At 53.5% G+C, this 20,395-nt stretch overlaps 1 protein-coding gene across 4 annotated transcripts in view; it reads right to left on the bottom strand.

Annotated features, from left to right (window-relative positions):
- The window catches only part of SDK1 (sidekick cell adhesion molecule 1), a 963,741-nt gene that overhangs the window by 42,251 nt on the left and 901,095 nt on the right, over positions 1–20,395 (bottom strand). For all 4 annotated transcript variants that reach the window (XM_034963556.4, XM_063605603.1, XM_063605604.1 and 1 more), the window contains 5 exons: positions 19,851–19,966; positions 17,560–17,746; positions 15,683–15,820; positions 5,186–5,347; positions 4,096–4,221 (listed from right to left, as the gene is read on the bottom strand). In XM_034963556.4, the coding sequence (XP_034819447.2) occupies positions 4,096–4,221; positions 5,186–5,347; positions 15,683–15,820; positions 17,560–17,746; positions 19,851–19,966 (729 nt within the window). The remainder of the gene's footprint in view (positions 1–4,095; positions 4,222–5,185; positions 5,348–15,682; positions 15,821–17,559; positions 17,747–19,850; positions 19,967–20,395) is intronic.

Here is a 20,395-nt window from a genome sequence, read left to right as displayed (position 1 = left end):
ATGTGTTCACAGTGTTAAGAGGCTGAGCCCAGGCACCCGTGTCTGGCTGGTGCCGCCCCATCCCACAGGCTGCTCTCCCACACACGAGTGCTCAAAGACACATTGGTGTGCTTGTCCGAGCAGGCTGGGGAAGACGGACACCATGGCTTTTTCAATGGTTACTTGACGCTAAACATATCATTTTGAGGTAGCTGAAGAGTCCCAAGCGGTTGTAAGAAACAACGGAGAGCAAGTCTGTGTATCCTTTACCCAGTGTCCCCCAGTGGTAACATCCTGCAAAACTGTGCTGCAATCTCACAACTGGGACATGGGCAGGGATGCGGTCGAGATCCAGAATGCCTCCTTCTGTGACCCTGTGACAGCCACCCATCTGCTGGGATCCTTAATCTGTAGTCAGGGAGGCAGGCGTTCAGGGAGGAGGAAGTTTCGTAGCCAGGCCCTTCTGTAGTTTTCTAGTGCAGGTGTCTTTTTTTTTTTGAGACAGAGTCTCACTCTGTTGCCCAGGCTAGAGTGCAGTGGCGTCATCTCAGCTCACTGCAACTTCTGCCTTCTGGGTTCAAGCGATTCTCCTGCCTCAGCTTCCCGACTAGCTGGGACTATAGGTGCATGCCACCACACCCAGCTAATTTTTTTCTATTTGTAGTAGAGACTGGGTTTCACCATGTTGGTCAGGCTGGTCTTAAACTCCTGACCTCAAGTGATCCGCCCACCTCGGCCTCCCAAAGTGCTGGGATTACAGGCGTTTTAATCTGCTCTCGGCACCGTGGGTCCCTGTGGCAATCTGTTGGCTCAAGGACACTTTCTCAGAATGGTTGTAGATATATAAAGTAAAATTGAAAAGGAAACCAATTCTACTGGTGATATTGTTTGGCTCTGTGTCCCCACCCAAATCTCAGGTTGAATGATCGTCCCCGGTGCTGGGGGAGGGGCCTGGTGGGAGGTGTTTGGATCACAGCAGTGGGTTTCTCATGAATGGCTTTAGGACCACCCCGTTGGTGCTGTTCTCACAATAGGGAGTGAGTTCTCATGAGATCTGGTTGTTTAAAAATGTGTGGCACCTCCCCACTCACTCTCTTCCTCCTGCCCCAGCCATGTGGCGTGCCGGCTCCCTGTTGGCTTTCTGCCATGATTGGAAGCTTCCTGGGGTCTCCCCATGATTTCCTGGGGCCTCCCCAGAAGCAAAGCCACCATGCTTCCTGTACAGCCTGCAGAACTGCGAGCCAACTAAACTTTTTTTCTTTATAAATTACTCAGTCTCAGACATTTCTTTATGGCAATGTGAGAACGGAGTCATAGAACTGGTAATGCCTACGATCACCTGGAGGCACCTGCAGGTTCCTGGGAACTCGTGTCTCCAGGTAATGCTGGAGGCATGGATTATGGGTGGTTTTCTTTGCACCAACTTGTTTAGCGACGTGGTTCCTTGGAAGACATATGAAGAGTTGGGTTTAGGTGACCTGCGGCCACCGTTATCCCAGCACAACTCAAAAGTCTACGCTTCATGGACTCATTAGCCAACAAGGTCCAGCAGAGAGTCTACAAATGACTGTGATTTCAACGTAAGGACACATCTAAACAGCATTGTGAAATATCTGCAATGGCGGGGAAGTCATACGAAAGTACTCCTGGAAGTGTCACAGGTCCTGCTATGAGTTATGTGGTTTCTTAGCTAATATTATGCATTGAATTGTCTCTGCCCCCAACTGCAAATTCATACGTTGAAGTCCGAACCCCCAATACCTCCCAATGAGCTTATTTGGAAATAGGGTAGTTGCGGATGTAATTAGTTAGGATGAAGTCCTGCCGGAGTAGAGTGGGTCCCCAGTCTAGTATGACTGGCGTCCTCATAAAAGATAAAACCGAGATGCAGACACACATACAGGGAGATCACCATGGGAAGATGAAGGCAGAGATGGGTGAAGCACCTGTTAGCCCCAGATCACCCAGGATGGCCTGTAACCACCAGAAGCTGGGGGAGAGGTTACAGGAAACAGATCCTCCCTCACAGCCTCAGGAGGAGCCTGCCCTGCTGCCACCTTGACTGTGGGCTTCCGGCCTCCAGAACTGTGAGACAACCCATGTCTGTTGTGGAGGCTGCCTAGTTTGTGGGACTTTGCTAAGGCAGCCCTGGATAACGAATGTGCCTGCATCCATAATTACAGGAAATGCCAAATTCTAGTTAGAGGTCAGTGAAAATAAAATGTGTATTTTCCCCATCCAAGCTCACGGATCTCCTGAATTCTATTTGTGAACGCCTGGATCCTATTTGTTATATCTGTCAGGACATTCGTTCCCTCCTCCCCCACCAACCTGCTTTTGAAAGATTATTAGTTACAAGTGCCTTCTAGAAACTTTTTTTTTTTTTTTTTTTTTTTGAGACGGAGTCTTGCTCTGTCACCCAGGCTGGAAGAGTTGAGGAAGAAATCGGTGCTCTCCCTGGATATGGGGAGGAAAGTGTCTGAAGTGGTTTCTTAAGTCTGGGCTGCTCCCTGCCACCAGCTCCCTCCCCCTTGGCCTCCACAAAGCCTCAATTTGGCCCCAGAACCCACACGTCTCAGCTCCTGTCAATCTCGGAAAGTGCTCTTGAATCAAAGTCATTAGCAAAGGGCCAGCTGGCTGTGTGAGGGGCCATGGGCTTTCACAGGCAGTGACCACAGGAGGCCCCTGCCAAACTCACATCCTTTACCAACTCAGGACCCTCTGTTTCCACAACAGGACAGACGCCCTGCTCAAAAGATACTCTCAGGGTCCCCCAGGCGAGCACGTCTGGATTTCTGAGTTACTGAGCCAAAGAAATGTTTATGTTGCCTTTGGCTTTTTCATGCTGATGCACTAGGTTTCTCCTTAGAAGTTTCTAGAAGGTGGCTGGGCGTGGTGGCTCAGGCCTGTAATCCCGTCACTTTGGGAGGCCGAGGAGGGTAGATCACTTGAGGTCAGGAGTTTGAGACCAGCCTGGCCAACATGGTGAAACCCCCTCTCTACTAAAAATATAAAAATTAGCTGGGAGTGATGGCGGGTGCCTGTAATCCCAGCTACTCGGGAGGCTGAGGCAGGAGAATTGCTTGAACCCGGGAGGCAGAGGTTGCAGGGAGCTGAGATTGCACCACTGCACTCCAGCCTGGGTGACAGAAAGAGACTCTGTCTCAAAAAAATAAAATAAAATAAAGAAGTTTCTAGAAGGCACTTGTAACTAATAATCTTTCAAAAGCAATTTGGTGGGGGAGGAGGGAACGAGTGTCCTGACACAGTGACAGATGTAGCTTTGGGGTCTTTCCTCTTGGTCTAATAGCCTGTTTAAGTATTAGACTAAAGCAGTTCCTAGCACCGTGGTCCTGCCAGATTGGCAGGCGGGGTTTGATGGTTTGCTTCCTGAATAGCGTCCCTGACACATCACATATTTTCATGCTCAGATGTTCACGATTAACTGTGCAACCGTCTGAAGGTCATATTAGAGCTGTTCCGTGCTTTCTGTGTTAGGTGATACCCACTAGCTCCAAGCAGTCATATCCGACGCACCCGATCAGAAACTCATTTCCCAATAATGCCCATCCTTAGTTATTAAAGGCAAATGGAAGGAAGGGTGAAAAAAATTATTCTGGTGAATAAGGCTGGAAATGGATCTCAGACCTCATTTTCAGAAGCCTAAAAAATGAAGCAAACGATGTGTCGGTTTCACTATTAATAAGAATCTTCGTATTATCAGAAACAAGCCTGATGTTTTCCGTCTCGGCAGCAAACATTTAGAACCCTGACATGAGTCCCTGAAAACATTCATGGATGAGTTCACAAATGCCTTTTGGTGTCCCTAAGTTCTCATTCACCTGTTTCTAGGAATAACCATTATCATCCTAAGTGTCCTGGGGCTAAAACATTCCAAAGCGTATGCCCTTAAGGTGAACGGCACAGTTGTGACTATGAAGACTGGGAGGAGCTGAGTGAGCCATGGAAGTCTTCTTTCACCAAAACCGCCCTCTTGGTCTCAGCTTTGTGGGGGGAAAATGCTAAAAGAGAAAGTGACGGAAGCCCCCGACACAGTCTTAGAAGCACTGCCGTCCGCTGGGCTGAGACCCCCGTTTGTGGGGCCGGCCACCCTACCTGAGGGCCGGGCCTCGATCACATAGCCCGTGGTAGGTGTGTCACCAGAGTGTCCCTCAGTCCACTGCAGCGTCAGTTCAGAGGCGGACTTGGTGACCAGGACATCTCTAGGCGAGCCCGGGGATCCTGCGGGATAAAGAAGAAAAGAGAGGTGAGGCATCAGCCCTGGGGGGCTCACATCCCACCCTGTGAGATTTCACACTGGGGGTCAGACCGGTCGAGGCTGCAGAGTGTCTGGGCAGGTTACTTAACCTCACGCACCCATGGTTCTTCATCTTAATAACAGGGAGGCAAGGCCGGGCGTGGTGGCTCACGCCTGTAAGCCACTTTGGGAGGCTGAGATAGGTGGATCGCTTGAGCCCAGGAGTTTGAGACCAGCCTGTGCAACATTGCAAAAACTTGTCTCTGCAAAATACAAAAAAAAGTAGCCAGGTGTGGTGGCTTGCACCTGTAGCCCAGCTACTCAGGAGGGTGAGGCGGGGGTATTGCTTGAGCCGGGGGAGGTTGAGGCTGCAGTGAGCTATGATCATGCCGCTGCACTCCAGCTTGGGTGACAGACTGAGACCCTGTCTCAAAAAACAAACAACAACGAAAAAACCTGAAGAGGGCCTGAAAGAGCTGGCACGTGCAGGGCACCCCGCACTGTGCCTGGGACTAAGCAGCACTCCCTGAATGCCGGTTCTGCAGCCCACGCCTTCCTGTCTTTAAACAAAGGGCAGAACAGTTGGATAAGTGGGAAGGTACATGCTTCTTCCCTACGACCTGGAAAACTTTAAAATTTTCTGATTTATTTCAAATGCCAAATTCAGTTATTCTCCTCTTAAGATTTCTCAAAAAAAAAAAAACAACTAAAACTTTCCATGCTTAATATTTAACAATGTGCTCATGGATGTAACAAGTCCACCATCAAAGTCCATGTTGACACGTGCTTTTGAAGACATCCATGTTGCCCAGACATCCCCAAGTTGATGCCAGCTCTCGGCCGCTAACATCGCCTTGCTGAGCATGTAGACGGATCTCAGCTCAGTGAAGCAGGAGGCGGGAGGCTAAAGTTGCAATTGACATTGTCTGCCCCCGGAGTTCCACTTACCCTCGGCTGGCCCGGCTGTGATATTGGCTTGGAGCTCGGGCCCGTAGGTGATGGTCCGCGCTTGGACACGGAAGAAATAGGTCACTCCCTTGGTGAGGTCCCGCACCTTCAGCCAGCGCTGCCAGTTCCCTCTCACTTCCACGGTCACCACCTTGCTCACCCCTGCAGCCACCAGAAGCAAAGGAAACAAGGGGGTTCAGCCTGGAGAAGCAACTGTCCACTGTCTGTTCTGTTGCGATAACAAGGAAAGTGGTCCCTGCAGTTTGCTAAGGAAGTATTTCTTACTATTAGGAGTTTATATGGTGATAATAGCCAATTTTCAGCACAGATAAGTGTAATTAGAGCTTAAGCTTGGTAAGTGGGTGCTGACAAAGAAAACAACTGAGGCTGACAACACAAAAGGGGGAGGCTGCCGTCTCAGGAATGATATGAGGGAGGAGCGGGGAGGGGAGGGAGGAGCGGGGGCGGGGGAAGGGGGGCGGTCCTGCCATTCTCCAGGTTGGACACTCCGGGGAATGTCCCTTCCCACTTGGCTCTGAGCTGTGCAAAGTCTGGTGTCACTTGTAAGGTGACTGCAAGCTTCCTGACATAGTCACGAGGGAGGGGAGTGATAGGATTTGGCTGTGCCCCACCCAAATCTCACCTTGAATTGTAATAATCCCCACTTGTCAAGGTGGGGCCTGGGGGAGATAATTGAATCATGAGGGCTGTTTCTCCCATTCTGTTCTCGTGGTAGTGAATACGTCTCATGAGATCTGATGGTTTTATAAATGGGAGGTTCTCCACACATGCTCTCTTGCCTGCCACCATGTAAGATGTGACTTTGCTTCTCCTTTGCCTTCCACTATGATTGTGAGGCCTCCCCAGCCATGTGGAACTGTGAGTCCATTAAACCTCCTTCCTTTATAAATTACCCAGTCTCAAGTATGTCTTTATTAGCAGTGTGAGAACAGATTAATACAGGGAGCGTATACAAGATGTAGGAAGATACTCCATCTAGTTAGACCCCACGAGGAGGCTGCAGCCTGCCTGGGTTGGCCAACTTGCAGCCTACAGGCCTCAAATGAGTCATAAGAACTTCATCTGTGGACTCTGAAGCCAGGATTTAAAAAATTAATTAATTTCACTGCAAGTATTGATGCCTCGATTCAGAGGACGATGGCAACATAGAGACAAACGTCCTCAAACCTATGGGATGTTATAAACAAGTGATCATGCAAAAGTCTTGCTGGTTGGATTACCTAGAAATAGAAAATGGAGATTTCACATTTTAGGGGAGAGAATAAATATTGAAAATTACACATATGCAGCATTTTCCAGAAGGAAAAATCAAGTTCTTTGGTTAAACAAGTTTGAAAATGATGCATTAAAAAAAAACAGATAAGTTCTCAACTGCTGGACTTCTCAGAACTTTCAATAGATTAATCTCCACCAGGCAGCTCTTGGAGGAGGATATCAAGGTGTGGTACTTCCAGGATGGACCGACTGACAGAGCTCATTTTCCAAGGAGCATCCCTGAGAAGAGCTGCCCTTGGTGAGTGGCACCCACCGTCCTGAGTCCACCTGCCCAGCCCTGCCCTCCTGCTGTCAGCCCTAAGTAATGGCTGCCCTTGGTGCGGGAGGGTTGTGCGCTGCTAGTCAGCACCTGGAATATCCCAGTCATCTCCACTTCAGAACAGAACAAAGCGCCTTCCTACTACAAAATGAGTCCATCTTTCAAAGCCATCAAAGCAAATTTCTCTTATCCTAAAAATCTCCAACATATCTTCTAGCTGGTTCAGTGTTTTCATATATTATGCCTTTTATCAAACATATATTCAGCTAAATTATTTTCTTCCGAATTATTTCAGAGCAATTTTGGCTTTTTTTTTTTTTTTTTTGAGATGGAGTCTCGCTCTGTCATCCAGGCTGGAGTGCAGTGGTGCGATCCCAGCTCACTGCAACCTCCACCTCCTGAGTTCAAACGATTCTCCTGCCTTAGCCTCATGAGTAGCTGGGATTACAGGCGCATGCCACCATGCCTGGCTAATTTTTGTATTTTTAGTTTCACCATGTTGGCCCGGCTGGTCTTAAACTCCTGACCTCAAGTGATCTGCCCACCTCGGCCTCCCAACGTGCTGGGATTACAGACATGAGCCACCGTGCCCGGGGCCAATTTTGGCTACTTTTGAGTGACCCTCCAAATCTGGGTTTTCCTGTAGAGGAATGGGGCATGTGTGAGCACTGACCTTCCATTGCTCAGAGAGGTGATGAGGATGGCAGTTTGTGCACATAGTGACTGTCATCAACACACAAACTGGGTCCTGTCCAATGTAAAGTGATTCTAGAGAGCAACTTTTTTTTCATTGTTAAAAATGCCTTCCTTCTCCCTGGAGCAAAAACAAACCCAGGTACAGATTTTGTAAATTCTATCCCACAGGAGGCAGAGCCAGCCTGGCCTTCTCCCCATCTCAGGTGTGTCAGAATTTTATTTATTTAATCAATTTTTAAACCATGCCCAGCACTACAAAGCCTCAGGGTACAATCCCATAAACCATCACCATTAAAAACATTTTAAAAAATGTAAAAATAGCTCTGCCATAAAATCGGATTCCCAAGCACATGGCTGAGTGCTCAAGTGGCCTGGCGCTCCAGGTGGCCTGGTGCTCAGGGTGGTGTGGTGCTGTGGGTGGCCTGGCGCTCCGGTGGCCTAGTGCTCTAGGTGACCTGGCACTCTAGGTGTTATGCTGCTCCAGGTGACCTGGTGCTCTAGGTAGCCTGGTGCTCAGGGTGGCCTGGTGCTCCAAGTGGTGTGGCGTTCCAGTGGCCTGGTGCTCCAGGTGGTGTGGTGCTCCGGGTGGCCTGGTGCTCCGGGTGGTGTGGTGCTGCGGGTGGCCTGGCGCTCAGGGTGGTGTGGTGCTGCGGGTAGCCTGGCGCTCCGGTGGCCTAGTGCTTTAGGTGACCTGGTGCTCTAGGTAGCCTGGTGCTCAGGGTGGCCTGGTGCTCCAAGTGGTGTGGCGTTCCAGTGGCCTGGTGCTCCGGGTGGCCTGGTGCTCCAGGTGGTGTGGTTCTCTGGGTGGCCTGGTGCTCCAGGTGGTGTGGTTCTCCGGGTGGCCTGGTGCTCCAGGTGGTGTGGTTCTCCGGGTGGCCTGGTGCTCCAGGTAGTGTGGTTCTCCGGGTGGCCTGGTGCTCCGGGTGGTGTGGTTCTCCGGGTGGCCTGGTGCTCCGGGTGGTGTGGTTCTCCGGGTGGCCTGGTGCTCCAGGTAGGTGGTGCTCCAGGTGGCCTGGTGCTCCGGGTGGCCTGGTGCTCCGGGTGGTGTGGTGCTCCGGGTGGCCTGGTGCTCCGGGTGGTGTGGTGCTCCGGGTGGCCTGGTGCTCCGGGTGGTGTGGTTCTCCGGGTGGCCTGGTGCTCCGGGTGGTGTGGTGCTCCGGGTGGCCTGGTGCTCCGGGTAGTGTGGTGCTCCGGGTGGCCTGGTGCTCCGGGTGGCCTGGTGCTCCGGGTGGTGTGGTTCTCCGGGTGGCCTGGTGCTCCGGGTGGTGTGGTTCTCCGGGTGGCCTGGTGCTCCGGGTGGTGTGGTTCTCCGGGTGGCCTGGTGCTCCGGGTGGTGTGGTGCTCCAGGTGGTGTGGTGCTCCGGGTGGCCTGGTGCTCCAGGTGGTGTGGTGCTCCAGGTGGCCTGGTGCTCCAGGTGGTGTGGTGCTCTGGACAATGTGATGTCCCAGGGGTTCCAGGAGTGTTCCCTAGAGTGACAGGGATGGCTGGGGATGGCCCTGGGCTCTGCCCAGCACACAGGATGAGCCACGACTGTGTTCACAGTGGAGTGACTAGAGGAGCTGCCCATACCGGGTAAACGCTGTACCCTCTATTTGCCTTGGCCCGACTGGTCAATGCCCGGCCAGGAGTTTGCAGATGTCAGGCACAGCCCTGGTTCTGGGTGAGGAGGTGTGGAAAGAGGTCAGAAGACCCCACAGAGCCCCTACCAGGTGAGATCACTGTTTACTTTTTAACTATCTTTACCATATTTTAAAATATTTTGTCATCACAATATACTTCAAGGATGCCTGATGTTTCACTGCGTTTGCAACCGTTTCCCTGGGACACGCACAGACTCCATGAGCAAAATATTGAAAGTCACGTGGAGGTCCAGTTACCGCTTTTGTGGTTCCCCGTTGGGAATCCTGATGCAATAGTGAAAGGGTTAGAGTCTGGATTTTTCAGAGTCCCCCACGCAGGCACAGTTGTCTCCTGGGGGCCTCGGGGAGGAGCAGACAGGAGTGCAGCCCCTCCGGGTGAGAGTGGGAGCAGCGGCCGTGGGGCGAGGCCAGGCTGGGTGTGGAGGTGCAGGGCAGTGAGGGCTGGATGGTGTAACCTCCACGGGGTGCACGAAGCTGCTTTGCTTTTTCCCAGTCGTTGCCTTCTGTCAACCACCCTGCCCTTGGCCACGCTCCACCGTGTGGCGTCGTCTTCCTTTTCAAGCTATCCCGGCATCCTCCCACATTCAACAGAGAGTTCACGTCCTCCCTTCCCCAGCCTCAGGAGGCCAAGACACTCAGAAATGCCTGCAGGCAGAGAGCAGCCGCCAGGATGAGTGCTTCCTGAACCACGTTCCTGCCAAGGCCGGTTGTGGTATCTGCAGAGTCAGCTGGGAGAAAGAGAGAATGCAGGAACGGGGATGGGAGTGGTCTGAAGCCCACTGCTTGCTCCCTGTGTGAGGCTGGGCAGGACATGTGGTCTCTGCAGAGTCCTCAGTTTCTCCCTCTGCTCTGAGGTTGGCAGCGCTTACCTCACAGGGCCACGGTGAGGAGTGGAGCAGGGCAGGGGGGATGAGTGGGAGTGCCCAGCCGATAGTCAGAACCCCAACTCTGACTATTGTCTAAGAACGCATCAAGTACTAGGTGCTCCACAATCAACATGGACTCCTCACCTGCTGTACCTCTCTCGTGCACGGCTGTGAACCAAACCACTCCAAAACCGAGTGGCTCAAAACCACCACCACCAAACCAGCTCCCGTACCGCGGGGCAGTCCTTTGGCCGGGCTGGCCTGCACTGGACTCAGCATGTCTGCGGTCACACAGTGAGTCTCACTGGGGGTTGGCTGGCCCAGGTGGCCCCTCTCCCATGCTGGGCCGTGCGTGACTGTCACCCCACAGGCCAGCCCAGGTGTGTTCACATGGTGGCTGGGTTCCAAGGGCAGCAGGAGGACCAGGGTGCCTCCCACGTGCAAATGCTTTTGAATCCGCTTGCCTCATGACAGCTATTGTCCCGCTGGCTGAAGCGAGTCCCGTGGCCCAGCGCAGCGTCGGTGTAGGGGGACTCCGCCCAAGGCCTGGATTCAGGAGAAGGGAGCGATGGGCCCCTCTGCCTCTGCCACCTCCACCTTCACCACCTGCCAGTTAGAAATCTTCATCAGATACCAGTGCTCTGGCCCCCGATGAGATATAAGCTGACTCAGTGAGTCTGATCTGCCATCCTCTCTTGGTCCACATTCTTCTTTTGGTGTATGTGGCTATGGGATGTGGCTCGTCAGACAGGCCTGGGGTTAGTGTCTCGGCGAGCCAGGGTTCTGGCCAATACCATCAGGGGAGGCAGGCGAACACCAGGGTCCCGAGGCTCTGCTGGCATTCATGGTGAGGAGGGCCTTCCCCAGGCAGCCATGAGGTCCACCTGGGTGGCACTGGGGGGCAGGGTTGCTGAGTCCTGCCAGAGGGAGAAGCCAGGAGGGATCTGGAACCTATAGCCAGACTCAGGCTCATCCCGGCTGGAGCTGGACCACGGCTCATGGTGCCTGCAGCCTGACGGTGTTGTAGCGGGAAAGACCCCGGCGGGGGCCCCATGGCTTAGTCAGAGCCAGGTGTCGTGTCTAGAGGAAGCTCTATAAGGCCATTGGGTGGGGGCTGGACGCCTCATGTCACCAGCACCACTGGGCAATCCACACCTGGATCCGCTGCTTGACTGATGTGCAGGAATCGGAAGTCTGGAACGTGCCCAAGCCCCCAGCAAGCCCAAACGTGGGGGGTCTGCATGGCTTGTTCTTCCTGACACCCGGGGAGGCCTGATGGAGCTTTTTCTGCTGAGATCCTGGCCACCCCTCAGCCTGCAGAGCCAAGGAAGGAGCTGCAAAGCAAGACAGTGCTGCTCCCCTCTCGCTCTAATCTCAGAGCACATTGCCTCGGTTGCAAAGCCAGGAAAATCCAGGATGAAGGAACCAGCCCTTCGCAACAGACAAAAGAGACAAGGCTGGTGACGGACGGTCTTGCTATTTGTGAAAAGAGGCGAAAACGGTTGTGACTAAAGTGACTCCACCTGTTGCCATCCAGGGGCGAGACAGGCCCCCTACTCGGCTGTGCAGCCAGCGGTTTGTCTAGAATATAAAACGCTTTAGTGAATCCTCCTCAAGCCCCATCTCTGAAGTTCACCTTCACATTTACTTTCAGAAACGCAAGTGCTCCAGACGCTTTCTGCCCATCATGGAGCAGTTTAGGCCTTGGCTCTGGACTCAGAACACCTGGGTTCAGATCCCAACCCTCCTCATTATTTTCAAAACGCAGGCCTTGGGCAAATGTCTTCGTGGCTCTGAGCCCAATCTCTCTGTCTGCGGGAGGAGAAGAAAAGCTGCAGCCACAAGGTAGAGCCGTTCTGAGGATTTGGAGATAGCGGATATTAAGTGCTGAGCACAGTGCCGGACTCGAGCTCAACAGACATCACTTATCGCTGTGATTATACCTGGGGGGTGCCTGCGTATAGCGAGAACATAGAATGCCCACGTGAGCGGGACATGCTGAAAGGACTGTCTAAAAATCTTCCGAATGCTTTGAGTTTCCCAGTGATGCAAAAACTGTCATGAAACGAACAAGAAACGGCAACACTGAAAACACAAGGGAAGCCAGATGTGCAGGGTCTTGTGTCTGGGAGACTGGGCTAGGGGGAAGGTTTGGTAGAAGCCAAGAAACAATTCTAGGGGAGTGAAACTACAGAGAGAAGAGGACCCAACACCTCGAGGCCCCTGTGCGGCACTTCCGACTGGGTAATGACCCATGGAATGGCCTTGCCTGGAATGAAGTACTGGTTTTGTTTTTTTTTGTTTTTTGTTTTGAGACAGAATCTCGCTCTGTCACCAGGCTGGAGTGCAGTGGTGCGATCTCAGCTCACTGCAGCCTCCACCTCCCGGGTTCAACCCATTCTCCTGCCTCAGCCTCCCGAGTAACTGGGACTACAGGCACATGCCGCCATGCCCAGCTAATTTTTGTTTTCTTTTTTTTTTTTTTTGAGACGGAGTCTTGCTCTGTCGCCCAGGCTGGAGTGCAGTGGCGCGATCTCGGCTCACTGCCACCTCCGCCTCCCAGGATTAAGCAATTTTCTGCCTCAGCCTCTGGAGTAGCTGGGATTACAGGTGCGTGCCACCATGCCCAGCTAATTTTTTGTATTTTTAGTAGAGATGGGGTTTCACCATCTTGGCCAGGCTGGTCTTGAACTCCTGACCTCGTGATCCACTTGCCTCGTCTTCCCAAAGTGCTGGGATTACAGGTGTGAGCCACCGCACCCAGCCAATTTTTGTATTTTTAGTAGAAACGGGGTTTCACCATGTTGGCCAGGATGGTCTCCATCTCTTGACCTTGTGATCTGCCCACCTCGGCCTCCCAAAGTGCTGGGATTACAGGCCCCCACGCCCAGCCCATGAAGCACTTTCTCACAAGACTAACAGCAGTAGCCCAGGAGAGAAGCCCAGAGGCACACACCATGGAGTTTCCACGGAGATTCTGCAAATCCATTAACACAGAAGACTGGGGAGCAGAACCAGTCACTTACTTGAGGAAGAATGGGAAAACCTGAGCTGCCTTTGATTAGGAAGGACTCATAGGTCAATCAGAACTATGAAGCTTTCACAGTCAATTCCCATTTAAATGGTCCTCGTTGGTTATGACCCTTGAAAAGGCATTTGTAACACAGGCTCATGGAACCCGTGTGTGTCTCCAAAATTCTCTACTGTTTCTCCCTGCAGGACAAGCAAGAGCAAATGGCATGCCTGCTTCTGGGCCTCTGCTGTGGGACCTCGAAGGCAGCCTCGTCCAGGCCCCCTGGCTCCCAGGCAGGTGCTGGGCACTCGGAAGGTCACAACAGATCCCGGCCGCCCCTCGAAGTGGCCACACTAAATCCACGTCCCTCCCGTGCCCTCTCTGCTGGTTCAAAAACCACGCCCACATCTCACCTCTACTGTTATTTACCAAAGTCCATCGATTGTCTAAGACGTGATTTTTTTTTTCTTTCTCAGATTTTCACATCTCCGATTTGGGATGCAGCTCGGAATTGATGATACAAAAGTATTGGGCCCTGGTTTATTGGGAGCATTTTTTCTTTCTGAGCACTTCATAAAATAACGATGAATCTTACAGTGAATGGCATCTGAGATTCAGTGAAATAAAAAACTAGTGCTTAAATTTTCTTCATCAAATCAACTCCCTGTTTCATCTAAATGTGCTTATTTTTAAAGGAAACTTTTATCACGGCTTTAAATGGAGCGCCGATATTCTTTGATGTGCTCGTTGTATTTTTTCCTCGCAGACATTAAATAATCTATAATTTTTACAGTCTGTCTGTGTATATTACAGGGGGAAACTTGCCCTGGACCATAAGGCAGAGACAGCTGGACTTGTATTTCACCCCAGTGTGGTGGGAAAGACGTGCCTCCCAGACCGGAATCTTTGGTGGACACATTGGTGTCTGGATGGCAGGACAGAGGGACACAGAAGGCACTGGAATAACACCTAAGCAGGGGCCGGGCAGATTACAGGTGGCTCACGCCTGTAATCCCAGCACTTTGGGAGGCCGAGGCAGGTGGATCACGAGGTTAGGAGATCGAGACCATCCTGGCTAACATGGTGAAACCCTGTCTCTACTAAAAATACAAAAAGTTAGCTGGGCATGGTGGTGGGCGCCTGTAGTCCCAGCTACTCGGGAGGCTGAGGCAGGAGAATGGTGCGAACCCGGGAGGCGGAGCTTGCAGTGAGCAGAAATCGTGCCACTGCACTTCAGCCTGGGAGACAGAGCAAGACTCCGTCTCAAAACAAAAACAAAAACAAGAACAAATACCTGACCAGGGTGTGCACTGACTCAGCAGGTGCAGAGCCACGGCCGCATGCACAGCAGGGCAGAGCCACCTGCCCGCAACCCCCATTCCTCCGCTTCACGCCAATACCCCACCAGCTCCACCTTCAACACACACCCCTGATCTGAGCCCTCCTCCCCTGCCCCCGCACCGTTCCCCTTCTCGCCGCTCTCCTGTAGGATGATGCCACAGCCCCAGCCGGCCTCCTCACTCCCTGGTCTACAGAATCTCTGCCACCCGTTCTCCTCCGAGCCATCTGCATTCCACCTTCCGTTTTCACCTGTCACTCATTGTCAAGCCCCTGACATTTCCTCTTTCAAAGTCCTCTGTGTTGGCAACACCTTCCCTGCTCTTCTCTGGAAGCTGTTTCCGGTTGATCTAGGAAGTGTGGAGATGAACGATAGCTTCTTTCCATCGTGACACTGAGACGGGGGATTCGGCCCGAGGGATCCTGGTCTTGGGGAGGTCAGGTCCTCCTGCTCCTGTGTCACTCTCCAGTGGCATATGCCACAGCCCCGTGTGCTGTGGCCTGCAGTGCCTGCACCCCACTCACCAAGCTCCAGCCACCAGCACCACCCAAGCTCTGCCCACCGTGGGCCCCTAGATTGGCGGATCCTCCCTTCGGAAGATCTTCCCCGGGATTCTTGTGTGTCCGGGCCCTTGTCACTCCAGTCTCTTCCCTAAGCCTCTTGTGTTAGCCCTCCTCTCTTTCCTCCAAAGCACTGATCACGCTCGGGCTGTTGTTTGCTGATTTAATTACCTGTGTGTTACCTCTGCCCTGGAATAGGAACTGCCTGGGCGCAGGAAAGCCAGGGTCCTGATACATAAGCCAGTCAAAATCCTGGCTTTCCCAGGTCCTCGATTCCAGCATCTGGAGCACGTCTTGGCTTTTCCAGCATGTAGAACAGGAGCTTCATAGATGTCCACTGAGGGGACGGATAAGCGAGGGGAGCACCAGGGTGCTAAGACACGGGGATGCCAGCATCCCTCCTAGGATGCTGAGGGTAGCCAAAGGCCTGTGTTGTGAGGCGTGGCTTCAAGTGGAACCCTGGGTGGTCTCTGTCGGCGACCACAGGACAAACATCTCGGGAGGAATAGGAGAGGAATGTCTTGAGTGTGACAGAGACAGGGTCAAGGGCATATATGACACGGCTTCATAGGGAGAGTGCCGTTCTGGTCTCAGAACACAGAGGTCTGGTCTTGGCTCAGCTTTTCCTCACAGGCCTTTCCCCACGAGTCCCCGCTCCCCACGCACTCAGCTCCAGCCCCGTCCAGCTGAGATTCCAAAACCCCCCACTTCAGGCGCCAGAAGGCTCCTGGCCCACAGAAGCGGTCAGGTGCGGCTCACTGTGTAGACTGCAGAGGGCTGGGCACTGGTGTGGCCCGCGCTCCCATCTCCCCAACCCCGGGTCTTACCTTGCACAGGGGCCAAGGGCTCGTACACCACCCGATAGCCCTGCAGGATGCCGTTGGCCGCCGCAGGCTCGCCCCAGGACACGTTGAGCGTGGTGGAGGTTATTTCTGAGAACGCCAGAAAGCTGGGGGCCCCAGGGGCTGGGAGAATAGAACACAAAGTGACTTTTACGGGGGCTCCTACATAGACCATATACATACATGCCTGTGCCTCCGTATAGAATAAAAAATGTTATTCAATGTTATTTTCAACTCAGTAAAAGTCTAACTGTCATAAAATGAAAAGATTTATTGATCACCTCAGAACTTCCGAGGATCAATCAGACACGCAGACCCTCCTGAGAGGAGCGGAGAAAATGACAGTGTTTAAACACAAAGGGGCTTGAGAGACAAAACGGCAAAGGCATAAAAATGAATAATAGATGGAAACAGAAAATGAAACGCAGGGAGCTCCATTTTCTAGCAACTGCTGGAGGATTCCAGAGGCTCTAGTCCTGCTCTTTGCCGGAGAGACGGAGCTCTGTGATGGACGAAGCCTCTCTTGACCCCTCCTCGCCTCTCCCTCAGAGGCCTGGGGGTTTTGGGGGACACCCCTGGCTTCTGCACGTGAAATCTCCCACCACACTCTCCAGGCTGAGTGTCCCCCTGGGTCTGGAGCGGGGAGGGAGCTGGTGGAAATATCTAGAGCTACTGAAGGTCAGGTGTGTGGCCGGGGTGATGTGGAGCCTGCTGGCAGCTCCCCCTCTGCCCGGGCGCCGTGTAAGGTGGGCGTGTACCGGGGCTGCCCCTACCAGACAGCCTAGGTGGGGGACCTACTCTCCTCGCCCTGGTGCCCCTCGCTGCTCAGAAGTGCCTGTGAAGTGGCACCCACCCTCCTCCCTCTCTGCCCTCCCTCCAGTCTCTGGGACCCACAGCTGTGACCTGCCAGACCGGCAGTGCTCAACATGGCTCTACCCTCATCTCTGCCCACAGATCTGCCCGCATCCTTCCAGCTCAGATGCGGGCACTGGATGAAGCCAAAGGAAGTGATCCTTGCAACCTGGTTGTGGTCAGCACATGGGAGTTTGATGCCAAGGGGCCCTGATTCCCAGAGTCCATTGTCTGTGGGTCAGCTGAGCCCATGGGATGTCGGAAGGCCCTGAGCCCTGCGTCTCTGCCCATGGTTCCCAGACCTCACTCTCCCAGTCTCTCAGACTTCCAGAATCCTACAGAGGGCCTTGGAGAGCTCCTCAGAGCCCAAGGCCAAGCAGCTTCACAGCATCCTCCAGGCTGCTAGGAAACTGAGATGCGCTGGAAGAGGGGTCGGCTGAGAACAGGTGCTGCGCCCTGTGCGTGGAGATGAGGCCATAGCAGCGCAGCACCTGTCTGAGCCCTCGGGACTGGCCCGTGGCATGCATGTAGTGAGCAGTCTCCAGGGGTGGTCTGTGGCCCTGAGACCCAGGGGAATTCCCGTCGCTGTGGCCTGGATTTGCTGCCCGAGGAGCCTACCCCCAAGGATCTGGACATGCTATCAGGCGACCCTGATGAGAAGTTCCATTTCTTGGAGGAACTGGAATGGATGCTGTCAGTTATGAACGAGGCCTCGCTGCAGACTCAAAGCCCTTCCTCCCCTCTGAATCTCCAGGGCTCTGGAAAAAAGCATGCATTGCTCCAACCCACTTAACATTTATTTAGCGCCACTGTGTACCAGTCAGAGGCAAGGCACAGGGAGAACAAATGAGCCAAACCCAGTCCTGCCCATCCAGAAACTCCCAGCTACACAAAAGGTGTTGCCTTCCGCCTGGGCGGGCCGGGAACCACTGTGTGAGGGAACCTGAGCTGGCGCTCTCAAAACACGTGTCCAAGGAGGCCTGCCCAAAGGAAACCCGCCTTCCTCCTACCGGCCTGGTGGGTGCGCCCCTGCTGGGGGTCACTCCTGGGTCCATCTCCGGCAGCGTTGAAGGCTGATATGCTGACCAGGTACTTGGTATGGCTGGTCAGGTTCTTCAGCCTCACCACGGGCTCGGGGAGGAACAGGACCTTCATTTTCTCTGTTTCGTTCTGGCTGTCTGCCTCCCAGTAGTAAATCTGTTAGGAACAGCAAGAGGTTGGGGTGGGCCTTGGGGAAGCCTTCCAGTAAGGGGGGGCCACTGAATGTAAGGTCAGAGCGAGGGGGTGAGCTGAGTTCTGGGGCGAGCTGTGCTGGGTGGGAAGGTGGAAAGGCTCCCTCCTGGAGGAATCAGGGAGAAGCTGAGGCTACTGTGCATGGACGGGGACCCCTGGCTGCTAATGTTGTTTGGGAGACGATGTTTAACATTTTCCTGTTGCTCACCTAGGGTATGAGCATTGCCTCGTTAAACAAAGCGCTGTTGAAGATGAGGTCTGAGGATGGAAGGGAAGCTGCCCTTCAGCTGCTGATGACGTGCCTTTCCTTGCAGACCTAGCTCTGTTGGTGTTTTGATTTTTGGCCTCTCCCTCTCCCCCATCTTCTGGAGAGAAGGGAAGCCGCCCCGTGTCCACCCCCTGCTCCGAGCTATGGAGACAACAAACCCCCAACTCCTACGATGTGTTCCCACATTTTATTCAGAGCCGACATCTAAGTTTTCCTCAATATGGCAATATACTTTGGAGATTAAAGCAATCAAAAACAACAGGCAGGAGAACTATGTCGGGCTCAGGGCTGCTAGGAAGGCCTCATTCCTCTGGGGTGCCATTTCCTCTTGTCTAGCTTTTATGTGCTTGTAGTTGAACTTGACGCCCAAGCACAAAGGTTTAAAGAGGTTGCCAGAATTGCTTCCCTAGACAGCTGGCCGGAAACCACTGCTGCCTCCGGCCAGTGCCAGCCAGGCTGCCCAGAGACAACACCAATCAGAAGACCCACCTTGGCTCTGTGGGTGTAAACCAGGGCCAGGCTGCTAGAGCGGCTTGCCCATGTGAACAGGCAGCACGCAGGCTTCGGGGAGGCAGCCTGGAGCGCCCCAGGGCTGGCACGCCTGCCTCGCACACCCACCCGCCTCGCTCCTGCTGGGCAGGCCCTGGCTGGTGAGCATCGTTCATTTCCACCTGCAGGATGTAGCGGGCTTCTGCTCACTGAATTGACCGTCTAAGATCTTCCGCTCGCCCAGGCCTTGCTAATTTGAGATCAATATCCAAGTTCAGTGTCTTTATCATTAAGGAAATTAGAAAACATATTTTGGACATACATAAATAGCACCATGCCTCCAAGCTCATGGGGCTCTCCATTAGCTCATTCATCACTGTAACAGCCCTGCCATGGAGGAAGGTATTAATTTTCATAACACACCTGCAAAAATCATCTTTAAATGGACATTTAATTGGTCCAATAGTCATTAGGGGAGGCTAGCCCCCAGAATCTGATGACTGATCGACTTGGGTCCCAGCAGAACAGACACGGGAATTTATTCAGGAGAAGGATGGGGGCGTTTTCATGGCAAAGACCCCGGATGCTTATGGGCCCTGTACTCTCTAAGGAGGCCAGGCCTCAGGGATGGGACGTGGAGAGGTGCTTCCCGCCCCCTGGATAATCCAGCCCCGCATAATGATTCCTCACTCGACGCTCTCCTGTCATGGCCTGCTGCCTTCCTTTCTCCCCATCTCTAGACCCTCCAGTGACAATGGGCTTCTCACGTGTTACCGTGGCGGTTCTCAAAGCAGGGTTCCCAGGGACCTCACATCTGGGACCTTGTGAGGAATGAGACTGGTGGGCCCCACCCTGGACCGACTGAATCAAGGGACTCACTCAGTGTCCAACTGTGACCAAGGGGGGAGCTGGGATGGGGAGCCTGGTCTCTTCCAGGCAACCCATGTTCTTTTATTGTCAGCCAATGTACTGGGGGCTCCAGAATGGGCCCAGGAAACGGAAGGGTTCCCCAGCCAGGCCATGCGTCCAGAGTGGGGAGAAGCCACTGGACAAACAAGGGCCCCCAACCTGGGTTGTTTTGTGGTGGGCACAGCCAGGTGTGCAGTGAGCCTGACCCCTGTGCTGCCTCCCACCCACAAGCAGCTATAACCACAGTTAACAGGCCAGGTCTAGCCAAGCTCCGACGCTTGGGCCCCAGCTCTCCAGGTGGAGCGCCTGCGGGGTCTGCTGCTGGCAACGCAGTAGGCAGGACCACGTGAACGAGGGGTGCCCGAGCGAGCCAGGGGAGGCAACCGCACGGGAGGGCCTTGCCTTGTAGCCTTGGATGTTCCCATTCTGGCTCTCCGGGGGTGGTGGGTCCCACGTGACCTCCAGCTGGCTGGCCGTGAGTGGGGTCACCTGCACGTTCTGCGGGGCCATGGCCGGGGCTGAAGAAAGAGCAATGTGGAGAGAAGCTGAGACATTCATTCAGAGCCGGCCTGGACCCTCGCCCACACGCCCATGGGGCTCCAGCATGCCCTAATTCCGCTGGGAACCACGTGAGAGATTCTGCCCTGGGCCGTCGCCCCGGCTTGGGAGGCCTTAGACAGTTATGTCCTGGGATCCGTGGCTCTGTGTCCCCCTAAGAGCTCTCAGCCCTTTTATGCCAGGGAAGACCACAAATCCTTCCCATACGATGTTCTTAAATGCATACAATAAAATATACAGAATTGCACAGAAAAATAATTATACCGAGATACAGTTAGCAGAGTATTTGAAACCAAAGGTATGAGATCGTAATCCACGTGCTTCTTGGTTAATACCTGACCAGGCTTAGGGGCTGGTCTGATGGTTCCTGTGAGATCAAAGCATTGGTG

Source organism: Pan paniscus, chromosome 6 (assembly GCF_029289425.2).
Source record: "Pan paniscus chromosome 6, NHGRI_mPanPan1-v2.0_pri, whole genome shotgun sequence".
Classification (NCBI taxonomy): domain Eukaryota; kingdom Metazoa; phylum Chordata; class Mammalia; order Primates; family Hominidae; genus Pan; species Pan paniscus.
The sequence above is the reverse complement of the archived record's forward strand: the minus strand, read 5'-3'. Positions and strand labels throughout refer to the sequence as shown.